Source organism: Brachyistius frenatus, unplaced genomic scaffold (assembly GCF_029030835.1).
Source record: "Brachyistius frenatus isolate BFR_SWC_R1_liver_20210118 unplaced genomic scaffold, ASM2903083v1 Contig_9, whole genome shotgun sequence".
Taxonomy (NCBI): Eukaryota; Metazoa; Chordata; class Actinopteri; family Embiotocidae; genus Brachyistius; species Brachyistius frenatus.
The window spans coordinates 6,626,864-6,651,584 of record NW_027210608.1 but is presented as its reverse complement, the minus strand read 5'-3'; the positions used below and the strand labels follow the sequence as shown (position 1 = coordinate 6,651,584).

General features: G+C 41.4%; 1 protein-coding gene across 3 annotated transcripts in view; it reads left to right on the top strand.

Annotated features, from left to right (window-relative positions):
• The first annotated feature begins 926 nt into the window (after window positions 1–926).
• Window positions 927–24,721, top strand: part of trpm7 (transient receptor potential cation channel, subfamily M, member 7) — a 41,175-nt gene continuing 17,380 nt past the window's right edge. For 2 of the 3 annotated variants that reach the window (XM_069690501.1, XM_069690502.1), the window contains exons 1-19: window positions 927–1,098; window positions 9,031–9,110; window positions 10,748–10,786; window positions 11,590–11,797; window positions 12,156–12,369; window positions 13,223–13,347; window positions 13,478–13,649; window positions 15,037–15,211; window positions 15,517–15,640; window positions 16,286–16,358; window positions 17,628–17,728; window positions 18,233–18,367; window positions 18,465–18,518; window positions 18,614–18,754; window positions 19,561–19,695; window positions 19,845–20,122; window positions 20,216–20,444; window positions 21,220–21,375; window positions 21,640–21,783. In XM_069690501.1, coding sequence (XP_069546602.1) covers window positions 1,096–1,098; window positions 9,031–9,110; window positions 10,748–10,786; window positions 11,590–11,797; window positions 12,156–12,369; window positions 13,223–13,347; window positions 13,478–13,649; window positions 15,037–15,211; window positions 15,517–15,640; window positions 16,286–16,358; window positions 17,628–17,728; window positions 18,233–18,367; window positions 18,465–18,518; window positions 18,614–18,754; window positions 19,561–19,695; window positions 19,845–20,122; window positions 20,216–20,444; window positions 21,220–21,375; window positions 21,640–21,783 — 2,586 coding nt within the window. In that variant the 5' untranslated portion in view covers window positions 927–1,095. Of the gene's footprint in view, window positions 1,099–9,030; window positions 9,111–10,747; window positions 10,787–11,589; window positions 11,798–12,155; window positions 12,370–13,222; window positions 13,348–13,477; window positions 13,650–15,036; window positions 15,212–15,516; window positions 15,641–16,285; window positions 16,359–17,627; window positions 17,729–18,232; window positions 18,368–18,464; window positions 18,519–18,613; window positions 18,755–19,560; window positions 19,696–19,844; window positions 20,123–20,215; window positions 20,445–21,219; window positions 21,376–21,639; window positions 21,784–24,721 lie in introns of those variants that run through there. The other variant, XM_069690503.1, reaches the window with a different exon arrangement.

Genomic DNA, 24,721 nt, shown 5'->3' with positions numbered 1-24,721 from the left:
TAGACAGGACAATTAACCCTCGTGTTGTCCTTGGGTCAAAATGACCTGCAGCTGTAACTCAGCACAGCAACTGTTTCTGTTTGTTTGTTTATTTGTTTGAGCTTGTTTACTACAGAATTATCTAACTTTTCTAAACCACACCTTCATTTTTCAGATTGTCTTTGTATCACCCAGCCCAAACATTATTGTCAGTTATCGCTTGTACCGTATGAAAGAGAACATGCCGTGACCTGAAATGTCCTTCTCAGTTGAGTTTTAGGTCTCTGCAGGTTTACTTCCCCATCTGACATCAACTGACTGAAGAATCAATTGAGATGTTTTGGAGTTTATTGAAATCCCATGCAAAAAATAAAAACTAGCATTATGTTCCTCACATTTCTCATCCTTCATGTTCACTAGGTCTTGGACTCATCCAGGGAACCTTTGCTGCCAGGTGTGCTTCTCTCCAACCCAGACATCTCCCCTGCATCTCTCCTATCATCAGCGTTACATACTGGACAATTAACCCTCGTGTTGTCCTCGGGTCAAAATGACCTGCAGCTGTGTTCAACCAAGTTCTATTTTATTGTCATATTTTTTGGGGGATCATTGGTGACAAGGAGGCTGTGAGGGTTTCTTTAAAGAATGATCGCCAATGATCCAAAATAAATAAATAAATAAAATAAAAAAAAATAAAAAATATATAACTTGGTTGAACACAGCTGCGGGTCATTTTGACCCGAGGACAACACGAGGGTTAAACTTAAAAAAAACGGTGTACCTTTTTTTGTTTTGTTTTGTTTTGTGTGTGTGTGTGTGTGTGTGTGTGTGCGCGCGGTTGTTTGTATTTATTAGGAAGTAAAACAAAGCGCACACGTGGCCGCTGGCTCCGCCTCGGCCACGTGACCGAGAGCTGGCTGAGTCAGCCGGCTCGTCACGCAGCGTCAGTCTGGAGTCGCACAATTATGAAAAAGCAACCTTCCGTTGGAGCCGCAGCCGAACAAGCGGATCTCTCCAACGTCCACCGGGCTTTCCTTCCGAGGCTAACCGAGAGCACCGCCGATAGATGGATCAGAGCCACGACGGAGCTCCTCCTGCGTCTCAACCGTGAAGAGGATGGTAAGTGGGCCTCTCCGGGGGGTCGGCCGGCTCGTCGGGCTTTTATAGTCGTGTTAAATTGGCGCGGAGGATCGTCGTGACTGATCGGAGGCTTTGAGTGGCAGGTCCCCCCTCCTCCTCCTCCTCCTCCTCCACCACCTCCTTCTCCTCCTCCTCCTCCTCCTCCGTGCATGCTGCCTACCTACCTTGCCTGTCAGGGGCTCCCGGTGGTATTTGCAGTGTTTACCGACTGTCTGGCTGCTCGGGTGAATAAAGTAAATAAAGTGTTGACGTCCGGCAACAACAACAACAAAACAACAAAACGACTCGCGGGTTAGCAGCTAAAGAGCTAGCTCGCTAAGCGCTAGATGCTAAGTCATTTACGCGAAGCTAACTAGCTGCAGCAGCTGCTGCGGTAGCCGCCTGATGTTAGCAGCGCGGTGTCTCCGAGAAGACCACGGCGGTGTGTCTCTCCGAGAAGACCACGGCGGTGTGTCTCTACGAGACAGCGCTGTGTCTCTCCGAGAAGACCACGGCGGTGTGTCTCTACGAGAAGACCACGGCGGTGTGTCTCTCCGAGAAGACCACGGCGGTGTGTCTCTCCGAGAAGACCACGGCGGTGTGTCTCTCCGAGAAGACCACGGCGGTGTGTCTCTCCGAGAAGACCACGGCGCTGTGTCTCTCCGAGAAGACCACGGCGCTGTGTCTCTCCGAGAAGACCACGGCGCTGTGTCTCTCCGATTCATCGCGGCTGGCACTTGTTTCGAGACGCATTTCCACCAGCTGTCTCGCACGTCTGGACAAGACGAGACGGACAAAGTCCTCGCCAGTAACGAGTCCGACTGTCCAAACCTGGACGCGTTTTATTCCTCCAGGAGAAGTGAAGTGGTGAAACAGTCCGTGTGTTGACCTGACCGCTGGGAGAGAGAGAGAGAGACTCGGTCCCCACGTCGCATGTTTGTCCCCCTCGTCTTTTACTCCCGAGGACATCCCGGCTGGTCCCTCTTCACCCAGAAGAAGAAGAAGTACACACCGTGATCATGTCCTCTGTGCTTGGATGTAAATCACGTGATGGTAGTTCAAATGTGGCTCAATTGTCTGTTATGATGTATATATTTATATCATGACGTCATGATGGGCGTTAAACACTGTAAAATACACGAAGCCGTTTTTAAAGGGACAAATAGTTTGATCCAAACAGTGTGGTGAAACCTATTAACCTTGTCACATCATCCAGCCTCGTTTTAGACGTGATAATCAGCACTTCAATGGGCTTTCGTCCTTCCATCGAAAAACCCACACGAAATGTTTGAAGGTAGAAACCATGCAATTCATATTTCAGATGAAACCGCGACAGATTGTGTCTTTCATTTTAAGTCAAAGTGAACAGAAATATGCAGCGGATGGTGTTGTGTGAATGAGTTGTGGCCTTTCAGATGAGGAGACCATCATGACTCGGATGAGATCTGATCTCCTGTTACACATCACATTGTTGACATATTGATATCCGTCTCTCTCCTCCACGGTATCAGACTTGATTCAATGAGTCTTCAGAGCAGCCTGTCTTTTGCTTCTTATTTCCCCACACTGCTGGCCTGAGCTGGTCACATGTCCCGGCTTACCTCTGGACGAGACAGTCCTGTGCTGCTGCTCTGAGCAGCCTGACAGTAACTGCGTGATCGGAGCTGTTGCGGCTGAACGACGGCGCTCGGCATGATTTTTATCTGTACTGTCATACTGTGATAAAGTATTGTTATTGCAAGTCACAGTCTTCTTACGCAATGGTGGGTTGGTTTAACTGGTGGTCAGCTGGGGCTTTAGTGCTCTCTGTGCAAATGGTCTTGCATCACTGTGTTGTGACCCAGAATAGAATCGAGACCTACTTGTGTGTGTGTGTGTCTGTCTGTCTGTCTGTGTGTGTGTGTATGTGCATATGTGTATGTGTGTGTGTGTGTCTTTGAGACTGTGGCGTGCATCTCTGAGCTGTTATCTCACGCTTCAATCCATTTATTTCACACACACAAGCCCATTTGAAGATTACTAATAAAGTTTTTCCGGTGGCCCTGAACTGGGTTTTCAAAAGAAATTGGTCACAGTTTGTTGATTTTTATGAATGGAGCGCTCCCCTCTAGTATTCAGCTGACTGCTTCACCTCAAGGCAGCGCTGTTAGCTTCTGGTCAGGCGCTTTGCTGACTTGCGTGCACTCTCAAACTTGGGGATGTAGGGGATTCAAACTCAGTCGGTCTTGTATATCTCGTGCTGCAGTTATTAGCCTATATAAAATGTACAAATAGACGCTTGTCTCTGTTTTATATACGGACAGAGCTACAGACCCGGGACTGTCCCTGCTGCTATGTCCTAGCTTTAAACTGCTTGAACCTGGGTTTCCATTGGCTCACATAACCATGAGCTCCAGATGTTGAGAAGAAAAGCCGTCACATGCTTTACAGCACGGGTTCATGCAGTTCCTTGGAGGTAGGACTCAGGGTGGCATGCTATCAGTGTATCAGCTCATGCTGTGCAGCCTTTGAGAGGTTTGCCCTGAGGGCACGAGAGTGAGCTGGAGAGCTATCACACTTCGGTCTCATGACTGTATGGACTTCTGTGTAGCCTTCCGGGGATCTTATCTGAAGGTTATAATGAGCTCGTTCCCTCCATTTAGTATTCTTTTATTGGCCTATATCTCGTTACAATTAAAATTACAACGACAGCAAATTGCAAAGGCCTTTCTTTATAATGTCTCATAGTGTTTGACCTGTTTTCTTGTAATGAAGCCAGAGTGTAACGGCCTGCTTTCATCTTTGATCCAATTAAAAATATTGCAAAGTTTTTAACAATGTCCTGCATCTCACAACATTTTACTGGGTGGACTGTCCAAGGTATTATGATTAGATTGGGTATGTGCTGGTAAATCTTACCTGCCAGCTGCCAATTTGCTGTGCAATTGCTCAGAGAACGTTTGGTACAGGGGATCACCTCTGACATTTCACCCTGACCTCTCCTGTCCTTTGTATTTGAGTTGTAAATGTCAGTTGCACAAAATTGGAGCCACTCAGTCAGTGGTTTTGTTGAAGAAATTTGCTGCACTGCCTTTTAGTTTTATACAGTGTCCATTACAATGACTTGACAGTAAATTACATCGGATATTAGCTTTAAGGGCAAATGTGATGCTGCTGCTGCCTTAATAAACTGACAAATTAATGTTAAGTCATTGTTTGGTTAAAACATTAGAAAGTTATACAAAATTTCCATCACTTTTTCCTAAAATCCAAAATAACATCATCGAACGTTTCGTTCAGTCCAGCCGATCCAAAGATATTACATTTCCTGTCAAATGACAGAAACGGACATGTTCACACATTACAGGCTACAACCAGAGAGAATGTGCTATTTTTGCTTAAAATAATTACTTAAATTATGAATTCATTATCAAAATTCCTGCTGTGATGTATGTCAATTCAAAGATAACGGCAGTAAAGGAATTAAGCTTATGGCATGAAAAAAAACTCTTGACAGGAGCTTTTGCTCGTTGTACCGTGGAGGATGCTTCGTTCTCAGTCCATGCACACATACACACAGCTATACAGCAGTGGTGCAGTTGTAATTCTTGTTGTAAATTATATTGTACTTTTTAATTCAGTATCAAAAATGTGAACTGTTGCATAAATTTGTTTTTCCGTTTTGTTTGTTTCCGACCCAAACCTTCGTTCTGTCTCCCATTTACAGAGAATGAATTAAAACGGGACAACAGAAAGGGATTTTGTTGTCTGTGCTGGTTCTCTGAGAACTACTCTTCTGTTTGGCTGCGGCTCACACTAAAGTGCTGACCCCACTGCTTCCACTCTTTCTAATGGCAAACAGAATTGCAGGGCCAGATGTTATCTCAGCCCGTATTACGTCAGGCAGGGCCAGAGGAATCATGGGTTGACCAGCCAGCCTTGTTAGGGGGGAAAAGAAGGAGGGTGGGGAGGAAGAGCTCAGCTGGCAAGGTTTCCGACTTTAGAGTGCTGGCTCTTGTGAGTTGTTGGAGGATGACAGTAGGAAGATAAAGCGACGGGACGGGATCCAATTTGCGTCTCTTTGCAGAAACGCAATCATTTGCCTTGCGAACAAAAATCACCGCATTGTAGACAGCTGAGCGGAGAGGGACAGAAAGGTGCAGAGTTGTATTTCCTACAGAAACAGTAATCATCCAACCTGGTGCTCAAAGAACGAAGCCAGAGAGGAAGAGGGAGGGGAGCGAGGAAGTGGGAGAGTGAGTGTATGTGTGTTTTTGGCAGGGGCTCCAGAGCTCCAGTCTTTTGTTGCCTGACATTCTCAGGTACCATGGTTACAGGTTAGCGGAGCACAGTCCCGCTTTATCTGCTTCATTAACACTTTGTTAGAGTGTGCGGGACCAAAAAGACGGAGGCGTTTTGTTGAAAGCATTCTCCCACAGCCCACACAAAGACATCCCATAACTCAACGGGTGTGTCTCACAGCTGTCACTAGCTCAGCAGGGAGTGAAACTCTACTCCGTGAATTAGATTTCAGACACCGATTAGATCACTAACTCGGTGAATTAGATTTCAGACACCGATTAGATCACTAACTCGGTGAATTAGATTTCAGACACCGATTAGATCACTAACTCGGTTAATATAGTTGAAGTGAAGAGTAATTGACCTGCTGTTCAGGTATAACAGTGATAACAACAGCACACAGATGTTACGGAGACTGTAAACTAAAATTCATGAGGAATGGACTAAACCTTTTTAACGCACAGATCTGTATCAGTAGTTATCTGCTCCTACAGTGAAATCAGAAGGAGGGAAGCCTGACAACAATTGGCCCACCAACATCAAACCTACCTGTTAACCAGCACTATAGAGTGCACACTATACACAGATCTTCATATTTTATCTTTGAATGTCATGTGTTCACTGTACAAGAAATGTATGTAATGTACCATAAACTAAAAAACAAACGAATGCCTACGTCAAATACAGAAACTTAAAGGAATAGTTCTGCAGAAATACACTTATTCACTTTCTTGTAGAGAGTTGGAAAATGTCTTGTCTGTGTGTTAAAGTTTCTCTCCTGGGATTAATTAAAACCCTAAAACTTAATCTCTGTTCATCAAAATCACATTTAGAAGGAACATACAATTTTTTTTTTTTTAAATCCTCTAATGCCCTAAAGTGGCTTAGATGTAACTCAACACCTTTACCTTCATTCACTATGTTGACATTTATGAATATGCAAATAGTCACCAGCCTTATCTCCAACCACTCCTCCTCTGCTCACCTGCAGCTCGACTTGGCAGCTCCGTGATATAGAAAACCACTCGGCAAGTTGACAGGATTGGTTCTTTAGTTATGTGATGTATTAAAGCCTGACTGTCTGAATCTGTGTTCTTGAGACTGCCAGACTGTCGCTGCGCTTCCAAAGTCGAAATGCTCAGATGCATTGACTGCTTATTATTCTCCTGATAATGTCTTCTGTCATACAAAACACCACATGAACAATGTTAAAAACTTGATTTCTCAATGGAGAGGGTCTTTAAATATGAAGCTGGAGCCCAAAGCCGGTTAGCCTGGCTTACTAAAAAGGCTGGAAACGGCTCTGTCAAAAGATCTTAATGCCTTACACGTGCTAGAAGGACGATTTTTATAGGGCATGTTTTCCAAAATGTTGAACTGTTTTGGTCATAATTTCAGAGCTGCGCATGTAGATTTTGGGATTATCGTCAACCGTTCAGCTGCACTCACTTTTCTCTTTCACTCTTAAATAAGTGGTTTTGATAATTGAGGGTTGTGTGGTTAACTAAGGGTTCAGGGCAAGGTTCAAATCAGCCTAAACATACAGTAGATTCATATAGAAAACGATGATAATTCACACTGCCGAGATAATAATTTACACAAACAAAAACCATCTCGCTCGCGTCTGCCAGGTTACAGTCAATTGAAATGTTTTCAACTGCTCGCAGGATGAACGTTGATCCAACTAACATGAAAGATGTCATCGGTGGAGATTCGGACATTCAGTCTGGAAAACATTTCATCTTAAATGAAATTTAAAATTTCATTATTTAAGCAATTTGAGTTTTAAGACCTAACCCATGATTATTCTCCAGCAGTGAGACAAGGAGTATAAAATAGTATTGAACTTGATCTGTCATGCTTGGACACGCGTAATTAAGACGTTTTCCATACCCGAGACCTAAAGTTGTAAATACAACTCTTAACTCCCCTTGTTTCATGCCTCTCCACTATTGGCTGTTGACTGAAGGCAAAAATCCCCCAAAACTATTTTCTTTCTTCAAATGTTAAAGGATTGTTACTTTTTTTTAATTTCATTAATATAAAAATGAAACCGTAACGGTGGCATGTGCACAAGTTTAGGTACCCTTCAACTTCTGCAATATGTCAACCTATGTTGCTTTACTGTGGCCAGTCTATTGACAGCATCAGTTAGCAGCTATCTTAATTCATTTTTAATACTGTATATCTGTTCTCTGGGAAATGAGTTTCAAAATAAAAGAGGCCTCTTGAAGAGTTGGCCCAATCCCGGAGTTGCTGTTGAGAGGTTTTGTGTGTACTGCATGAATCACAGTCGGTGGTGCGTTGTCATTAGAGAACTAGGTATATATCACTGAGGCCTCTGCCCATCCACTAATCCTCTCCCACACCCCCGCCTCCCTCGCCTCTTTCTCCCCGGTCTAAGTATAATATCTAGTTTGTCTCAGACACATTGATCTGCCCCCTGAGTGGCTTCTTACAGATTAACGGTGGCTGGAGTTTGGAGGCTGCAACCTCTCACTGATCACTCAGCTTTTAACTGAGGCCGGATGTGTACGGTAATCGTATCGCTGTAGACTTTGAGACCTTCATGGAACTTGCGTGCAGATCTTCAGAGACCAAGAGTGTAGCGAGTTGTCGCTGATGATCCAGTGCTCGGGAGAAGCTGTGGTGACTGTGGTTTGTCCGGGAGATGCATGAAGGAGCCTTGGCATGTTCCTGTACAAAGCCCTTAAACACAGAGATGAAGAGGAGGACATTGAGGTACACACTCAGTGGCTCGATGACACTGGCTGAGCGGTGGGATGACCTGTTTATTGGGATGTTTCGGTGAAAGCGTCATTTGTTGTGGGTAGAATTGAACCCTGGTAGTGATGGAGTGATGGATGCAAGTCTTTGCGGGATGTATTGATGGATGTAAGAGCTTTGACCTGAAACTTTTTGAGAGCGAACATTTTTTTGAATTTTTTTATTCCACTCTGTAATTCTGTTGTTAGAGTCTCAGGAATTGATTAAATGCTTCGGTTTAAAGCAGGCGATGGCGTTTGCAGGTTTTTCCCTCTGTGCTTGGGAGGGATTAATGGTCCTAATCGCCCCCAGGTTCCTCTGAGCTGTACTGGAGAAACAATAAGGCATGAGGCAGTAATTGAAAATTCCTGTAAAATAAATCCTTGTTATGAAAAAATGGTATTATAGAATGAGATTGTTTTATTACCATTTATAGCATTGATGGACACCTGTAGCTGGTTTTCCTCCTGAACTGTAGTTGTCATGATTTTATATGTTTTATTTATTAAGCGTTCTATTCCCTTTGATTTTCATACACTAAATCCTGGATTAAGGGGTGCAAGATCCCCTTTGGCCTTGTTGGATGTTTGGAGTTCATTATTAACAGAGAACATTGTTCTAACTGAAGTTAAAATGTACCTTTGTATTTATTCTCCAATCATTTTAGCTCACTTTGCTTTTCATTTTTGAAACTACAATAGATAAATGTCAGCACTGCTTCTGAAAACACTGTACAGAGGATCATTGTTTTTAACACCCTCCGGGGACAATTTCCTTGAAATGCTTCTTATATCTGTCAAATGCAAACGTAATGAACCCATAAACACAAATGTGAGGATCATAAGCTTCTGTCCTCTACTTATTGTTGTTTCTTTGTGTTTCCAGTCCCAGAAACCCTGGATAGAAAGCACTTTCACCAAGAGGGAATGTGTGTACATACTTCCAGTGTCAAAGGACCCCCACAGGTATGTGCTCAGACGTCCTCCACTGTGCCTTCTGGTGATAGCCATGGAAACGGTGTAATTGTATGGTGTGTGTTAAAGTAGGCCCAAACCCTAACCACTGCTCTCCAAAGGCTAAATGAGTCTGTTTTCATGTTTATGTCTGTCACTATAATTACAGTGATAAACCTGTCTATCATATCTTCTGCCAGTCTTAGGATCTGAATTTTATAATAATATTTTACAAAACTGTCATTTTAGGAAGTTATTTTTCATCATTTGGACAGTTTGTTTCATTCTTTGACATCAGGATCACATTTATTGAAGTATTTCTTTGTGTACTGATATTTATCTGAAAAAGGATATTTTTGTGTATGTTAAGCACTGATGTTGATGTATCAGGATTTGTTCTGCAGACTTACTGGAATCTTTCAAAGCAGTGTTAAAATTGTATGTAGGCTTCTTCTTGGCTCGGCATGACGGTCACAATGAACACTGTGTCCATGAGAAGCTGTCACAAAATAGCTAAATTAAAGGTACAGTAGCTGCAATAAACATTGATCCAATATTAGAGAAATGGACAAGGCAACGTTCTATTTGTAAAATTCATGGAAATTAGATTTTAAGTAGTAGTTCCACACAATTACATTTATTTGCTATTTGATACTTTTGAGACCGGATAACATTGGTCAGCACCACATGACTCGCTGATGAAGTAACTACTGATTGATTCACTGAGTGAATGCCATCACTTCCTGTGTCCGTTTCAAATTAGAAGCCGTCATGTCAAATTAACCCTCTAGAATTTAATACATGGTCCAGCCATTGGCAAAGTTTTGAGCTCGTCTCGTTCTTACAATGCAACAATTTGATTTATTATTTTTTGTGAATAGATTTTTTTTTTCATGTCAATAAGCATTAGGGCAAATGCAATGATTTTCAATAAAAGCTAAAGTTTTAAGCTCTCAAATTTAAAAAGATAAAATATTTATTTGTTTCTATCTGCCACAGAGGCTCAGAAATATAGGTTTTAGTGACCGTTGATAATTAAATATGTTTTTCAGAAACCCCTCAGGTTTTTTCCAAACACTGCTCTAAGTCTTGGAATGTTTTGTTGGAGGAGCCCTCAGGTCATATCAGGTTAAAGGTCTCCTTTTGTGCGTAAGCCATTTCTGTTACATTTTAAGAAGCTGGATGCCTTTCTTTTTTTCTTGTTAACTCATGATGACACTGAGTGACTCTTTTCCCTGGTTTTTTTTTGTTTTTGTTTTATTTTAGTTACTTGCCAATGTTTTTTCTCCACTAACTGCTGTGCGTGCTGCTCTTCTTAGGTTATTCAGAGGTGTTAGTGAACATTAATTTAAGCCCGCATGTGACTGCGATCAAAGTGAGATTCTCCTTGGCAGGTTTCATAACTCTGTTGTTTAAAGACCAATCTGACAGGGCTCACTGCCCAGCTGAGAGAAAACCCCCCAAATGTTCTCGGACGACTTTTGTCCACTGACAACTTCCTTCCTTCACAATAGGAGAGATTAACCCTCACATTACTCCTGTATTTTATTGCTGCAATTGCAGACATAAATCATATTTATGTGGTCTGGATGTAAATATATACAAATTTTGGTTTGAATATAAACCTTTTGGTTTTGAATTGCTTCCAGATGCCTTCCAGGATGCCAGATTTGCCAACAGCTAGTCCGGTACGTATTTGTTTGGTCATTGTTTCACTAATTCTCTGTTAACTGTCAGGATGAGCCAAAGACGCTCCCTGCGAACCGGTTAGTTTACATCAGAAAAAAATAATTCTTTCAGTGTAGAACAACAAACCTCCTCAGGAAATAATTAACTTTCAGGCTGTGTGTCAGGATGCATATTCTCCCCTCACGCAATTAAAGGAGGTAAATGTGTCTACTTCCGTCTTCATCTTAGACAGAGTTGGACAAAAACTGGTTTTCTCAGCAGAAATGACAACCGTCTCAAACAGATTGTGACGGACACGGTTAGCGCTCTAATTAAGCTAACATTAGCTCCATGGGTTTTGGTTCTAGTTGACTTTTGAATGTTTACAGATGTCTTGTTTAGATGAGAACCTTGAAAAATAGTCTTATGTACATAGTGATATGCTAAAAGATGAGGCTAAAGCTGCATGTCCCAGGCATCAACCCAGTAGGTTCAAGTTGGAAGTGTGTCTCATCTACAACCTGAGACTTTTTGATTACTTCAACGTCATTAGGGTTAATTTTTGATCAAGTATTGATAAATGATAATGATGATATGAGATGATAATGTCAGTGGGGTGTGGCAGTTTCCTCTTCCTTTTATGATGTTTTCAATTGTTCCTGTATATTATTGTTCTGCTTTTTTAAATCATTGTTTGTTTTAAACACATTCGTATCATCATTGTCACACTCACATGATCATCTTTGTGCTGCAAATGTGCACCATGGCTGCTGAGACAAATAGAACTGAATTGGTATATTGATTGATTCTGTTCCTCCTGAAGATGCTGCTGTGGGCGGCTGGTGCGGCAGCATGTTGGCTTTACAGCCAGCTTGGCCACGAAGTACTCGGACGTGAAGCTGGGTGAAAATCCCAACCTGTCCATGCCTGAGCTGGAGGAGTGGTCGGTGGAAAAACACACAGAGGCGAGCCCCACTGACGCCTATGGTGTCATCAACTTCCAGGGAGGGTCTCACTCGTACAGAGCCAAGGTAGGAGGGCAAAGTCTTCTCTCCTGGAGGGCAAGCTTGTTTACATAAAAAAAAAAAAAAAGACTGAAAAGATAGTCTAACACCAAAAAAAAAAAAAAAACACCTAACCTTTTCAAGCTTGACTTGATAAAATAAAAAAAATAACAATGTTTATTCCTGTTGTTCATTATTGCACCTTTTCAAAATCTAGTTTATATGCAGAATGAGTTCATTAATAATGAGTAAATACCTATTTTTCAAGCAAAAACAGCAAACACTTGTCAGTTAAGCCTAAAACATGTGCGGTGCTGCTGCTGATCCTCTTGGTTATGTGTTAATGTGAGCATCCTTGTGCTTGTGTCTGTGCAAATGTGGACAGTATGTGCGTTTGTCCAACGACTCGCGGCCGGAGAGCATCCTGCGGCTGATGCTGAAGGAGTGGCATATGGAGCTTCCCAAGATCCTCATCTCTGTCCACGGAGGAGTTCAGAACTTTGAGCTGCATCCTCGCATCAAGCAGGTTGTGGGCAAGGGCCTCATCAAAGCTGCAGTCACCACGGGGGCCTGGATTCTCACCGGAGGAGTCAACACAGGTACACAGCCAAAAACAAAGTGATCTTTCTCTGACTAAGTTCCCCCACTAATTGTTTAGTTTCCTGAAGGCTATTTAATTTAGATTTAGCTTAATTCTAGACATATGTCTTTGTTATTTTTGGTTCATTATTTTTTTGCTTGGGATTTCACAATTTTGTTTACAGAACTATACGATAATGTTTTATTTGCCAATAAATATATATAATTTATATTGAATTAAATTACATTTAATAATAATAATGACATAACCAAATGAATGTGGGAGCCAGATAATTGGCCACTTTACAAATATTAATTGACGAGTCTTCCAAAAGAGCACTCGCACCTACATTATAGAGAAGCCTATACAAACACACAGCCGTTGATGCGCTGATGTAGCAGAAGCTGTAATACTGGCCTCAAAGTGTGTCATTTGGCTGTGTCGTGACTGAGGTGTGTCTGCAGCCACAGCGAGGCGTTAAGATGGGGGTGGTCTGATCATAGTGTTTAAATCATTACTCACAGGGTCAATTACCCAGACCAGTGATTACTTTTAATGCCTCTCTGGCACCCTGGCCAGCTGGGATGGTCTCCTGGCTCACAATTCATTGCTGAATCCATGAGACCCATTAGCTGAGAATTTTGGTTCATAAACAACTCCGGGAGCAATGCACTTGTTGTGGACTTTTTGGACATTTGGTCATAAATGCTCTGGTTTTTCAGCTGTTTATATACTCAAGCAAAGTTAAAGTTATCTACAGTTTTCAGCACACTTTTACTGGTCATTATTTAATTGCCAGTCCAAATGTTAATTAGCAATTAGAACCTGTTTATGAAATGAAAGTTGATTTGTTTAATGCATTCTTCCCAAAGGTGTTGCAAAGCATGTGGGAGACGCTCTCAAAGAACACTGTTCTGGGTCGTCAAAGAAGATTTGCACTATCGGGATTGCACCCTGGGGAGTCATTGAAAACAGGAACGATCTAATTGGCAGAGATGTAAGATACAACTCTTAAAATCGAATAGTGACTCATCTGAACTTTAAAGTCATGGCAAAAGTCATTCATTTATTTTTCCATGTTCTCCCTCTTTTCTACTTTTTATGACTCCTTCATTTGCACACTGCAGATTATCGCTCCATATCAGACTCTGCTGAATCCTCTCAGCAAACTAAACGTTCTCAACAATCTGCATTCACATTTCCTCCTGGTGGATGATGGGACGATGGGCAAGTACGGAGCTGAGGTCAAACTGAGACGAGACCTGGAGAAGCACATCAACCTCCAAAGAATACATGCGCGTAAGAAAACCAGCAATGCAATGGTTTCATATTCAGCGACAGTTTTTGTGTGTGTGTGTGTGTGTGTGTGTGTGTGTGTGTGTGTGTGTGTGTGTGTGTGTGTGTGTGTGTGTGTGTGTGTGTGTGTGTGTGTGTGTGTGTGTGTGTGTGTGTGTGTGTGTGTCTCAGAGGGCTTAAACATCAAAGTGGCTCCTAAAGGTCTACTTATCACCCCGAGGCACAATACCACACTTGGCTCATTAAAATGACTGAAATCCATAGCCTATTATGAAAAATAGATCTGCCAGCTTTTTTTCCACTTGGCTCTTCGAGGTCACTTTGAGAATATTCTTTTATTGTCATTTTGTTGTTTGAGGGCTTTGAAGTTGGGCATCAGAAATATTTAACTCCATGATCTAACATTTGTGCTGGTGGATCAAATACAAGTGCTCCCAAGTACCCTGTTCTGACAATAAATTAATAGTCAGATAGTATTTTAGCTTGAAATTCCCTTCCATAATAGAAAATCAACAAGTTTTTCCAAACAACATATCCACAAGGGGGGCATACAATTACCAACAAATGACCCCAAACCTGAAAAACAATGCAGCCTACAAATGGCTTTTTGTGCTGCTGTACAGTGTTACTGAATTGATTAGGAATTGTTAAAAGATCGTGACAATTTGTTTTTCTCGCAAAAAAAACAAATGTTCTGGCAGACATGAAATTTCCTGGAAATAATTCATTAGCAGCCGTTAACCGTTTCAATATGTTAAGCACAAATGATCTTGGTGTGTGCGATAATTTCATTAGGAATAACACTTTGGGCCATATTGTATACATCATAGCTATTCAGTTAGTATCAGGTGAGCTACCAGAAGGTTTTAATACTTCAAGAGAATATCAAATAAATGATAAAAACTACATCATCTAGATGCAGCTGTAAACAAATCCTGTGTTCAAAACACAGTAGCAACACCCTTTTAGCTTTAAAGCCATACTTGAACAAGCTAACTATCCAGGCTGGCTTTTGAGCTCAGCTTATTAATTACTCATAGATTCATACATCATTAGAAATGTAAACTTCCAATAAGAACTGACATTTTATGGTAATATGTTGTTTTGATTTCTTAATTCCAAATTGCAGGTTTATTGAAATATTTGACACAGTTTATTTGTACAATTGTTTGTACCAAAATTTAACAGGTGCAGTTCACATTAATAGGTTTCTATACACTGGGACATACCTGTCATTATATTGGCAGTTTTCTTTTGCTTGGTGTGAAATAGGTGATAACCTCTCAAAATCTCTCCCCTGGGTTGGGCTGTATTCGTTAAATGAGAACTGAAGGGAACTACGTAACATGAACCTCAATTCAAAGCTGCCTCTTTGTGTGTTTTGTTGTAGGAATTGGTCAGGGTGTTCCTGTTGTGGCCCTGATCTTTGAGGGGGGACCTAACGTGATCCTGACTGTGCTGGAGTACCTGCAGGAGAGCCCACCTGTCCCGGTGGTGGTGTGTGAGGGGACCGGCCGTGCTGCTGACATACTGGCCTACGTCCACAAGCAGACCGAGGAAGGAGGGTAGGATGAACACACACAGAGGGCAGTGGGGTGCAGCAGAAAGAAAATTACTCTTTCATCTATCTGTTACTTTTCTTTTCTATTCAACTTTGTTTTGTCGAAATTGGTGCAGAGAGGAAGCAACACCTCGCAATTACTAACACAATAATGCAAAGCCTAGTGTACCATATTACATATTGATTTGAAGGGCGGGGTTGCTGATGAACTTTTACGCAGGACGGGTGGAGGAATCAAACCCATAAAATGTTTTAGAGCATGGTGTGCGTGAACAACTGTAACCATATTGTACTCTAATTATTCTGCAGCGGTCTTCCTGATGGAGTGGAGGCAGACATCATTGCAACCATCAAGAAAACATTCAACTTCAGCCAGAGTGATGCCATCCATCTCTTTCAGACTCTGATGGAGTGCATGAAGAGCAAAGAACTGGTAAATTTCTGCAGATTTACTTTTATAAGCACATTTTATAATTGTTTTCATATTCTTTTGTTTTACTTTTCATTGACAGTAAATATAACACTATATTTATTTAGTTATTTAACAAAACAAAATTCATGAACACCAAAAGCATTTGTAGAAGTTGAAGAAAGTGCAGCTCTGAACTAGAGACACTGCCGCCTCCCGCCCAGATAAAACTGAGACACCCTACCCTGTCCAAACACCTGCCATTTAGAGGGCTTTGGGAGACGTAAACACAGAGTATAATATTGCCATTGAGTCAGTCGCTTAGTTGTGAGCTGCAACCATGTTATTTTTTTTCTCTGTTTGTTTACACTTAGGAAAATTTGCACCCTTTAAGTTAAGCTGCTAAGCAAATATCACTGGATTACTTTGATAATGAAGCAAACCTTAAAAAAAGTGTCCTTTTTAATGATTTGTAAGCACATTTATGGACATTATTGGCATCACTGGTCAAGTCCATTTGTGAAGTCATAATACTACTCGCGTATTAGTGACAGCAGCTGATGATTCCACTGTTGTACTATAAATTGGTGCCATAGTACACAACCTTCAAACATCTGGATGATGTCTGAGAACCTGATGATAAGTGCTCTTTCGTTTCATTGAAAACAGATCACTGTGTTTCACATCAGCTCTGAGGAACACCAGGACATTGATGTAGCCATTCTGAGGGCCTTACTGCAAGGTTAGTAGATGACTCTTCTGAACCCTTTATCCCCCCAACTTCTTTAATACAGGAACAGAGAGTGGAAGTCACGTAAAGTTGATTCAGTCTATTCATTTGCTGCCTTTGTTGGTATTCGGAGGTTAAGATTTCAAGACTTTGTAATGTTTTTGTTCTGATATAGATATGCTTTGAGAACACAGTTCCCCCCTGTGTGCCCTTTTCTTTCTGCTCCTGAGGAGATCATGTTGCTCACATTCACATGGACTCCTTATTCCAACACTGTCAGTCAGTGCGATCCATGTCTCTCAGTCTTACCCCTCTTTCTCTCTGCATTCTGTTGAAATGATTATTTAGAGTAGGTTGTTATTATGCTGTGTAAGAGCTGTCTTTTTATATATATATATATATATATATATATATATATATATATATATATATAATGTAAGAATATACAAAATAAAATGGAAGGAAAACTCCCACTTAACCATCTTGTTAAATTAAAACCCAGGCAATCTTTATGTAAACTATGGACCACGTATTTCACATGAAAGAGGGGTGTTGTCTGATTTATTCAGACAAAAGCCAGGAATGTGTAAGTGGCTGCAGCCAAGTCCAGCTTGTCTGGAGAAACCGGTTCAGACATTCAAAAGACAAACTTCAGTAAGGCTGAAATGCCCACCCAAGCAAATGTTTGCCAACCTAAGGCGCAGCCAGCAGTAACTCATCCTCTCAAAAGGGCCCTCGGGTGCAAAGGCTCTTAAACCTTTCAAAAGTCTTGGGTGTTGCCCAGAGCTCTTTCCATTTTCCGCTAAGATGCAATTCATTTAGCAGGCTGTGTATTAAATGGGAAATTTGAAAAGGAACTATTTAAATGTTGGAAGCTGAATAAACTGGAGAATACTTGCTCTTTTCCGCATATAGTTTTTTTAAACAGACTACCTGAAAACTATCAACCAGATTCTCTCAAGATTTTTTGTCGACATCCAGACAACCATTTCTGTATCACATGATGATGATCATTTGATTCAGATGACTCTCAGAGGACAATCAGGCAGATTACTGTGGAAGAGACCAGTAGACTGCACAGGGATTTACTTTGTAGTCTAATCTGCTCTACTGCTGTATTAGTGTGTAATTGACTGTGTTACTGCCATGGCCCTGCTCTGCTAACTCCCTCTAATCCCGCTAGCAGGCTAACAGGAAATACACAGTTAATAAGGCTTTACTTGCCTGGGAATTAATGTGTTTATGTGTGTGTTTAAACATGGCTCTACCTGTATATTTCAGGCACAAATGCGTCTGCCTTCGATCAGCTGGTCCTGACTTTGGCCTGGGACCGTGTAGACATTGCCAAGAATCATGTGTTTGTGTACGGACAGCAGCTCCTGGTATGTCGGCATGTTTGTTTGTCCGTGTGTATCTGTGTGTGTGCTCTTTGTGCGTGTGCGTGTGCGTGTGTGTGTGTGTGTGTGTGTGTGTGTGTGTGTGTGTGTGTGAGAGCCACAGCTCTCAGAGATGTTTGCTTAGCTCAAACCTTTGGACTCACCCAAAACGACCCCAGAATCTCTGTTGACCACAATTTGTAGACTGAAGAGCCAGGGGACCGGGCTCAGGCACGCTGCCATGAACTGCTTGTCTTGACTGTAACATGAACCCTGGTACAGTTGTCTTCATAAGAGGCCCTCAGTGCCTATGTTTATTTTAAAACTGGAGGACTCCTGGCTCTTGTGTGAATGAGAGGATAGATAATGTTTATTTGTATTTTGTGGGGGTTTTTTTTGGCTATATGTTTGGTCTTCTCCCTCATTGTGTTTGTTTTATAAATAATGATTTGCAATAAAAAAAAAAAAAATGCTTCATAACAGCATGTTTATCTTTGTTTGTGTGTTTAGGTGAGCTCTTTGGAGCAAGCAATGCTGGATGCACTCGTGATGGACAGGGTGGACTTTGTCAAGTTGCTCATCGAAAATGGCGTGAGCATGCACCGTTTCCTGACAATAAGTCGGCTGGAGGAGCTCTACAACATGGTAACAATACGCAACACACACCAGCCACTCAATAACAGAGCAGGACTGAAAGGATGTGTGTTTTTAGGTGTGCTTTTTCTACTTTCTTCTATACCAGAAACAACCTCCCAACAACCCAACTCTCCTTCACCTGGTCAGAGATGTCAAACAGGTATAATGAATCCAATTCATGTCCGTGAACAGGATCACTTTGATTGATGCTCAGCGGAATCTTCTAAATCTCTGTTTTTTGGTTGCTTTTTCCAGAGTCATCTGCCTCCAAACTATAAAATCACTTTGATTGATGTGGGTCTGGTTATTGAGTACCTGATGGGCGGGACTTACAGGTGCAACTACACCAGGAAACGCTTCCGACTCATTTACAACAATCTCCACGGCAACAGTAGGGTGAGTGGAAACAGTCACTACTTGCAGGGCGTATTAAATGTGCAAAACCTCTTCTGCAGTGTTTATATTGGTAATCTCCAGGGTTCACGGTGGTCATGAAATTTCTGGAATATCAGGGAATTATAAAAAAAAATCTATTGCAGACTTGGAAAGTCAGGGGATCTGATAATGTTTTTGGGCTAAGTCATAGAATATCAGAGTTTGGCATGTTTAAATTTTAGTTGCAATTTATTGAAATGTAATATTTTCCATTTCTTTTAATTTTTTTTAATTTTTTTTTTATAGTGTTATAGTGTTATTTAATGTTTTTTTTCTTAAGGGGTTTTATCCCCTTCCCAGACATTAACAACCACTTCAGTCAAGATGTGTTTTTTCGAAGGAAAACATGCCAGGAAAATAGACATTTTAAGAGCTGTGGCTACAAAACGTTGATTTTAAAACTTTTAGTGTTTACAGTAAATGTCAGAAAACCAAAATGTAAAATTTGTTAAACTACTATTCATCTATTTAATATGGGAGAGGGAGCGTCACCTGCGGTAATGTGGCTGTTTTTTTGTCTGGTCAGCATAAAGACGGACAGTTTTTTTGTTGTTGTTGTTGTTCATTTTAGGTGGAGCTTAACATCTGGCTCAGAGTATTGTATTTTGTTTTAACTTATGGCTTATCTAGTGGATGTTGAAAAATTGTCAACTGCAGGTACAATTTTGCATTTTAGGGCTGAACTCTTAATATTAAATCTGTCGCAAAGAGTAATTAAAGTGGAAGACAGTCAAGTAAATCTGAAAATGTTTTCATATTCTGCACAGAGGTCCGGGCGCCACACAGCAGGTCCTGGTTCTCAGTTGAGGAAAAATCATGAGTCTTTTAGCATGCAGGCCGACAAGAAGGAGAAGACACGGCACAACCACTTCATCAAGACTGCACAGCCGTACAAACCCAAGGTAAACTCGTGCTGTTTCATAAAAATGCCTGTTTCAGATCAATGCCTAAAAATGAAGGAAATCTGTCTCTGCATCTAAGGAGCTGTTGTGAAAGAGAAAATAATGTTTGTCTCCTTCTGTCCCCCTCGTTGTTCTTCTTTATCTCTCAGCTGGAGTCCACCACTGAGCAGAACAAAAAGAGAAGCAAAGAAGAGATTGTGGACATAGATGACCCCGAGACGCGGCGTTTTCCCTACCCTTTCAACGAGCTCCTGGTGTGGGCTGTGCTGATGAAGAGGCAGAAAATGTCCCTCTTCTTCTGGCAGCACGGAGAGGAGAACATGGCCAAGGCACTGGTGGCCTGTAAACTGTGCCGGTCTATGGGCTACGAGGCCAAGAAGAGCGACGTGGTGGACGACACCTCAGAGGAGCTCAAGGAGTACTCAAAGTAAGTTTTTCTGTGGCTTTTGTGTCACATATCGATGAAATTCTTTTATCAATAAATGTAAAAGTACAAACTAATTGTGTTGATGTATATCAGTGAGTTTGGGACGCTGGCCGTGGACCTGTTGGAGCAGTCGTTCAGGCAGGATGAGACCATGGCTATGAAGCTCTTGACCTATGAGCTAAAGAACTGGAGCAACTCCACTTGTTTGAAGTTGGCTGTCTCCTCCCACCTGCGGCCCTTTGTGGCTCATACCTGCACCCAGATGCTGCTGTCAGATATGTGGATGGGCCGGCTGAACATGCGCAAGAACTCCTGGTACAAGGTTCATGTTCCATCTACATTTTATTTTTGGTAGAAAACAGAGCTGGGTGAATTGTAGGTCTGGAATCAGCATTTTGCCTCGAAATCTAATTTACAAAAAAAAAAGTTTTCACTGCCTGAGAAGGTTCAGAAGTTTGAATTCTTAGTCCGCATCAAAAGATACAAATATTAAACCATTCTGTGCTGGTTTGATATTTGTGTTTGGTGACATTTTGGCAACAGGCGCTGTGTTCTGCTGCACCTTAAACTAAGGTCTGATTCCACATCTAATCTCATCTACTTGTTGAGGTGTGAAAATGTAATGAAGGAGATTGTGATTCATGAGGGAATAAACTTTTATTTCGGGAGTAATCTTGTTTGTCTCAGGTGACCCTGTGGTGTCCTGAAACATGTCCTGAAATCTAATTTAGAGCTTATTTATAACACCTAAAGAAAAAACATTGTATGTGCACTTAAAAAACCTGTACTTAAGTTTAAATTTGAATTTTTGTCACAAGACAAGGTCCTGCATGGAGGTGTTGCTTTTAGATTTCTTCCATGAATGTTGGTTGTGTTTAATACAAACATTTCTTTTTTTGATTTAGATACGCACGGGAAATATTTAAGTTGGTGAGAAGCTGCATAATTAGTATAATTACCGTAGCAGTGATTTAAATTTTTAGGTATGATCTTTGGCAGTGACACACATGGTGTTTCAGACACATCAGTGTGTAGATCGGAGAACTGTCCTGATAATATAACTGCACCCACCCACATAAGTGTGTATGTGTCTCTAGGTGATTCTGAGTATCTTGGTGCCTCCTGCCATCCTCCTGTTGGAGTACAAATCTAAGGCGGAGATGGCTCACATCCCTCAGAGTCAGGACGACCACCAGATGACTATGGAGGACAGTGAGCACAACTTCCAGAACCCAGCTGAAGACATCCAAATGGTTAGATTAACTCAGTCTCTGTCATTGTCTGCAGTCCAACCTAGGAATAAATCCTTGAACATTTTAGGTTTAAATTAATTTAAGAGTCTTAAAGATGAAAAAGTTCAAGACAGACTGTCACATATTTGACATCCCTCTTTATATTTTGATTAATTTGTTTAGTTTTGTCACACATTAGTGTTCCTATGCTGCTTTTTCTCTCAGCTTTTCTTCCACATTGCATCTTGCTGTTATCTAATTTGGACCTCTTTAACCTCTCTGCAGGACGTTTTCAAGGAGGCCAGATCCCACGATCAGGTGGAGGCAAAAAATGACATGGAGACACAGATTCGCTCCAGAAAGCTGCCCTTAACCAGGAAGATCTACGCCTTCTACCACGCGCCCATCGTCAAGTTCTGGTCCAACACGGTATGGAGATTACAGAAGAAAACGCACACACAAACACTTATCCATCATCACTAGGGAGGCTGTAGCTCAGTTGGTAGAGTGGGTTGCACACTAATCAGAAGGTTGGTAGTTCAATCCCAGCTCCTCCTGTCCACATGCTCGTGTCCTTGAGCAAGACACTGAACCCTAAAAAAAATTGCTCCCGATGGTGTACCATCGGTGTGTTGTAAGTCGCTTTGGATAAAAGTGTCAGCTAAATGAAATATAAATGTAAAAAAAAAAAAAAATCACTATTAATTTTCTGGTGGTTAATCTATGTAGAAATCTGAGTACAAGGAGAGGAAAAGTACCTGACTTTGAAATCCTTTCAAATAATTCAACGATCTTTTCTATCTCTTCTTAGCATCATTATTTGGTGACATGGCCGTAGGCGATGTTTAGTACGACGATCAACAAAAAAACAAACATTTGCTTAATCGTTTAAGGCGGTTTCCAGTAGTAAATGTCCACAAAACCTGCCTTACTGCAGCCATACCCTCAATTAGGGCATCTTAAGCTAATCTTTTCCTCGGCGTAATGGTCATTCTGCATGTGTGAACTGTGACATCAACACGGCACCGTAACCTTTTATACTCTGACTCTTGCTACACTTGACCTCGCTTCAGTCTCCTAAACGATAGATGTCGCCGTTGCGAGAATTCCTTTATAATATCTTTACCGCCTGAATAGCAATAAGAAGAGGTGATGTTCAAGAAGTAAGTCATTCGAACACAAACGACTGTCTGCTTCTCGGCCCTCACAAAGCGATCATAGAGGTGCGTCCACAGTTTTCTGCAGAAGATCGCGTCTTTTCCAATTGTTGCAGTAATTTCCCTCGAGTTCGGTATGAGATCTGAGAATCCTACAGCTCCTGCATTGATGGATCGTAGAGATGCCTGGAGAGACAGACCACATTCTTAAACCTCCAGCTCATCCATTTTTTCACATATGACACAGACCATGTCACTAAAATTAGGAAGTTCACAACCTTTCGAAACAACAAAGAAGCACAACACACGGCAATAAGGACACGCCAAAGTAATGAGAAACCGAATATAGAAACGCGTCGCTCTCATTGTGTATTAGTGCTGGATGTCTAAAGAGTGAACAGATATTCCCACAACATCACCTCCAGGAAAGCTCGGGAAAAATTATCTCACAAAATGTTCCACTACACAACAAATATTTAGTAAGAAGTATCTGTCTGAATTGGTGTAGGTGTTCTTCAAGTGGGCTGGCCATGAAATGATCCACCCCCTACAATTCTTAAAATATAATACAAAACTACTCCATTAAACAGTACTGTTAATATTAACAGATGAAGGGCTTCAGACTGCGCGAGCGCTCTGTCTGTTTGACTGTGTGGAGTGAGTGAGGGAGTTTTGTAGAAACTGGGAATTATAGCGTGAATTATGTTTGCATATAACTTAACCAATCTTTAAAGGACCAAATACAGATAAATGTAGATAAATCCTGTTTTAAACACATTTTGTTAAATATACACATTCACACTCATCTTTTCTCACATGCTCTAATGTTTATTTATGTACACAAGCCAGAGGCTGGTTCTCAGGAGCGCAGCAGTCATCAATGTGGGTTTCATTTGCACAGACAGGGTTGTTTTTCAGGCTGTTCAAGACTGAGAGGTGCTGATACCATCATTGAACCTGCTGTTCTACATAATATAGCCTCTGCCTGAGCTTATCTACATCTGCTGTACCTGCTTCCGTCCTGATTTCAACACATCAGTGCAACACTGCACCATTGACTTACCCATCACCCATGGGAGAATGGCCGATTTTCCAACAGGTCACACCTCGCGTCAAGGTTCAGCAATTTTCAAAACTGTTGGCCTAATTAACGTTGCGGTTGTGTGTGTGTGTGTGTGTGTGTGTGTGTGTGTGTGTGTGTGTGTGTGTGTGTGTGTGTGTGTGTGTGTGTGTGTGTGTGTGTGTGTGTGTGTGTGTGTGTGTGTGTGTGTGTGCGTGCTTGCGTGTGCGTGTGCGTGTGGACATTTGAACTTTCCCACAGTCTGCAGTGTGGCTGACCTGCTTTTTTTTTGTTTTGTTTAAAAAAAAAAAAACTTTGCACAAACTTCAGGAATTAATTAATCTACCATTTGGACACAGTCATGTTGTTTCTGTAAAGGAAAAGCATCTACATCTGCAGTGTTAATGGGTTTGTGAGGCTGTAGTGGCACAGCAGTGAAATGCTAACATCAATACTAACATGCTAATTGTAAGCAGGCATATTGCTCGCCGTGTTCATCATCTTAGTTCAGTGTGTTACTGTTTGCTAATTAGCACAAAACAATAAGTAGACATGAAGTTGGACATATCATTGGTTTCACTGATAATTGATCACTTATTAAAATTTGAATAGTGATAAGTTAAGGGATCGTCAAAGCTATCTCATTTCGTCATGTTTAAATGTCTGTCCCCAATTTCAATACATGCATCCAACTAATAATTCCTGAGACGTGTTACCAGAGGATAAGTCAGAGCATCACCACACTCGGTGGGATTTATCCTCTGGGAAACATGAATATCTGTACAAAATCCCATGGCAATTAATAGCAGACCGCCGATGCCATCTGTAGATGCGATCAGCACAGCTGAAACCATGATAGTACAGGACAAGGCAGCAGAAAACAAGAAAAGGGGAATACATGGTTGCCAAGCCAGTTATAGTTTAAATGAGTATTTATTTTATATTGGCTACTACAACACCTGTGATTTAAAGCTGCACTAAAAGAGTTTTGGCTAGTAGGGGGCAGGTGATCTACTAAGCATAGAGTAGAAGTTATGAATAATGTGTGGTTGACAATTTCGTATTGAAATCAGTAATTAAATTGAGAGTTTTTCATTTAAATAATGACTAAATGAATCTTCAAATGAAATTATTGAATAAGGATTCCAAT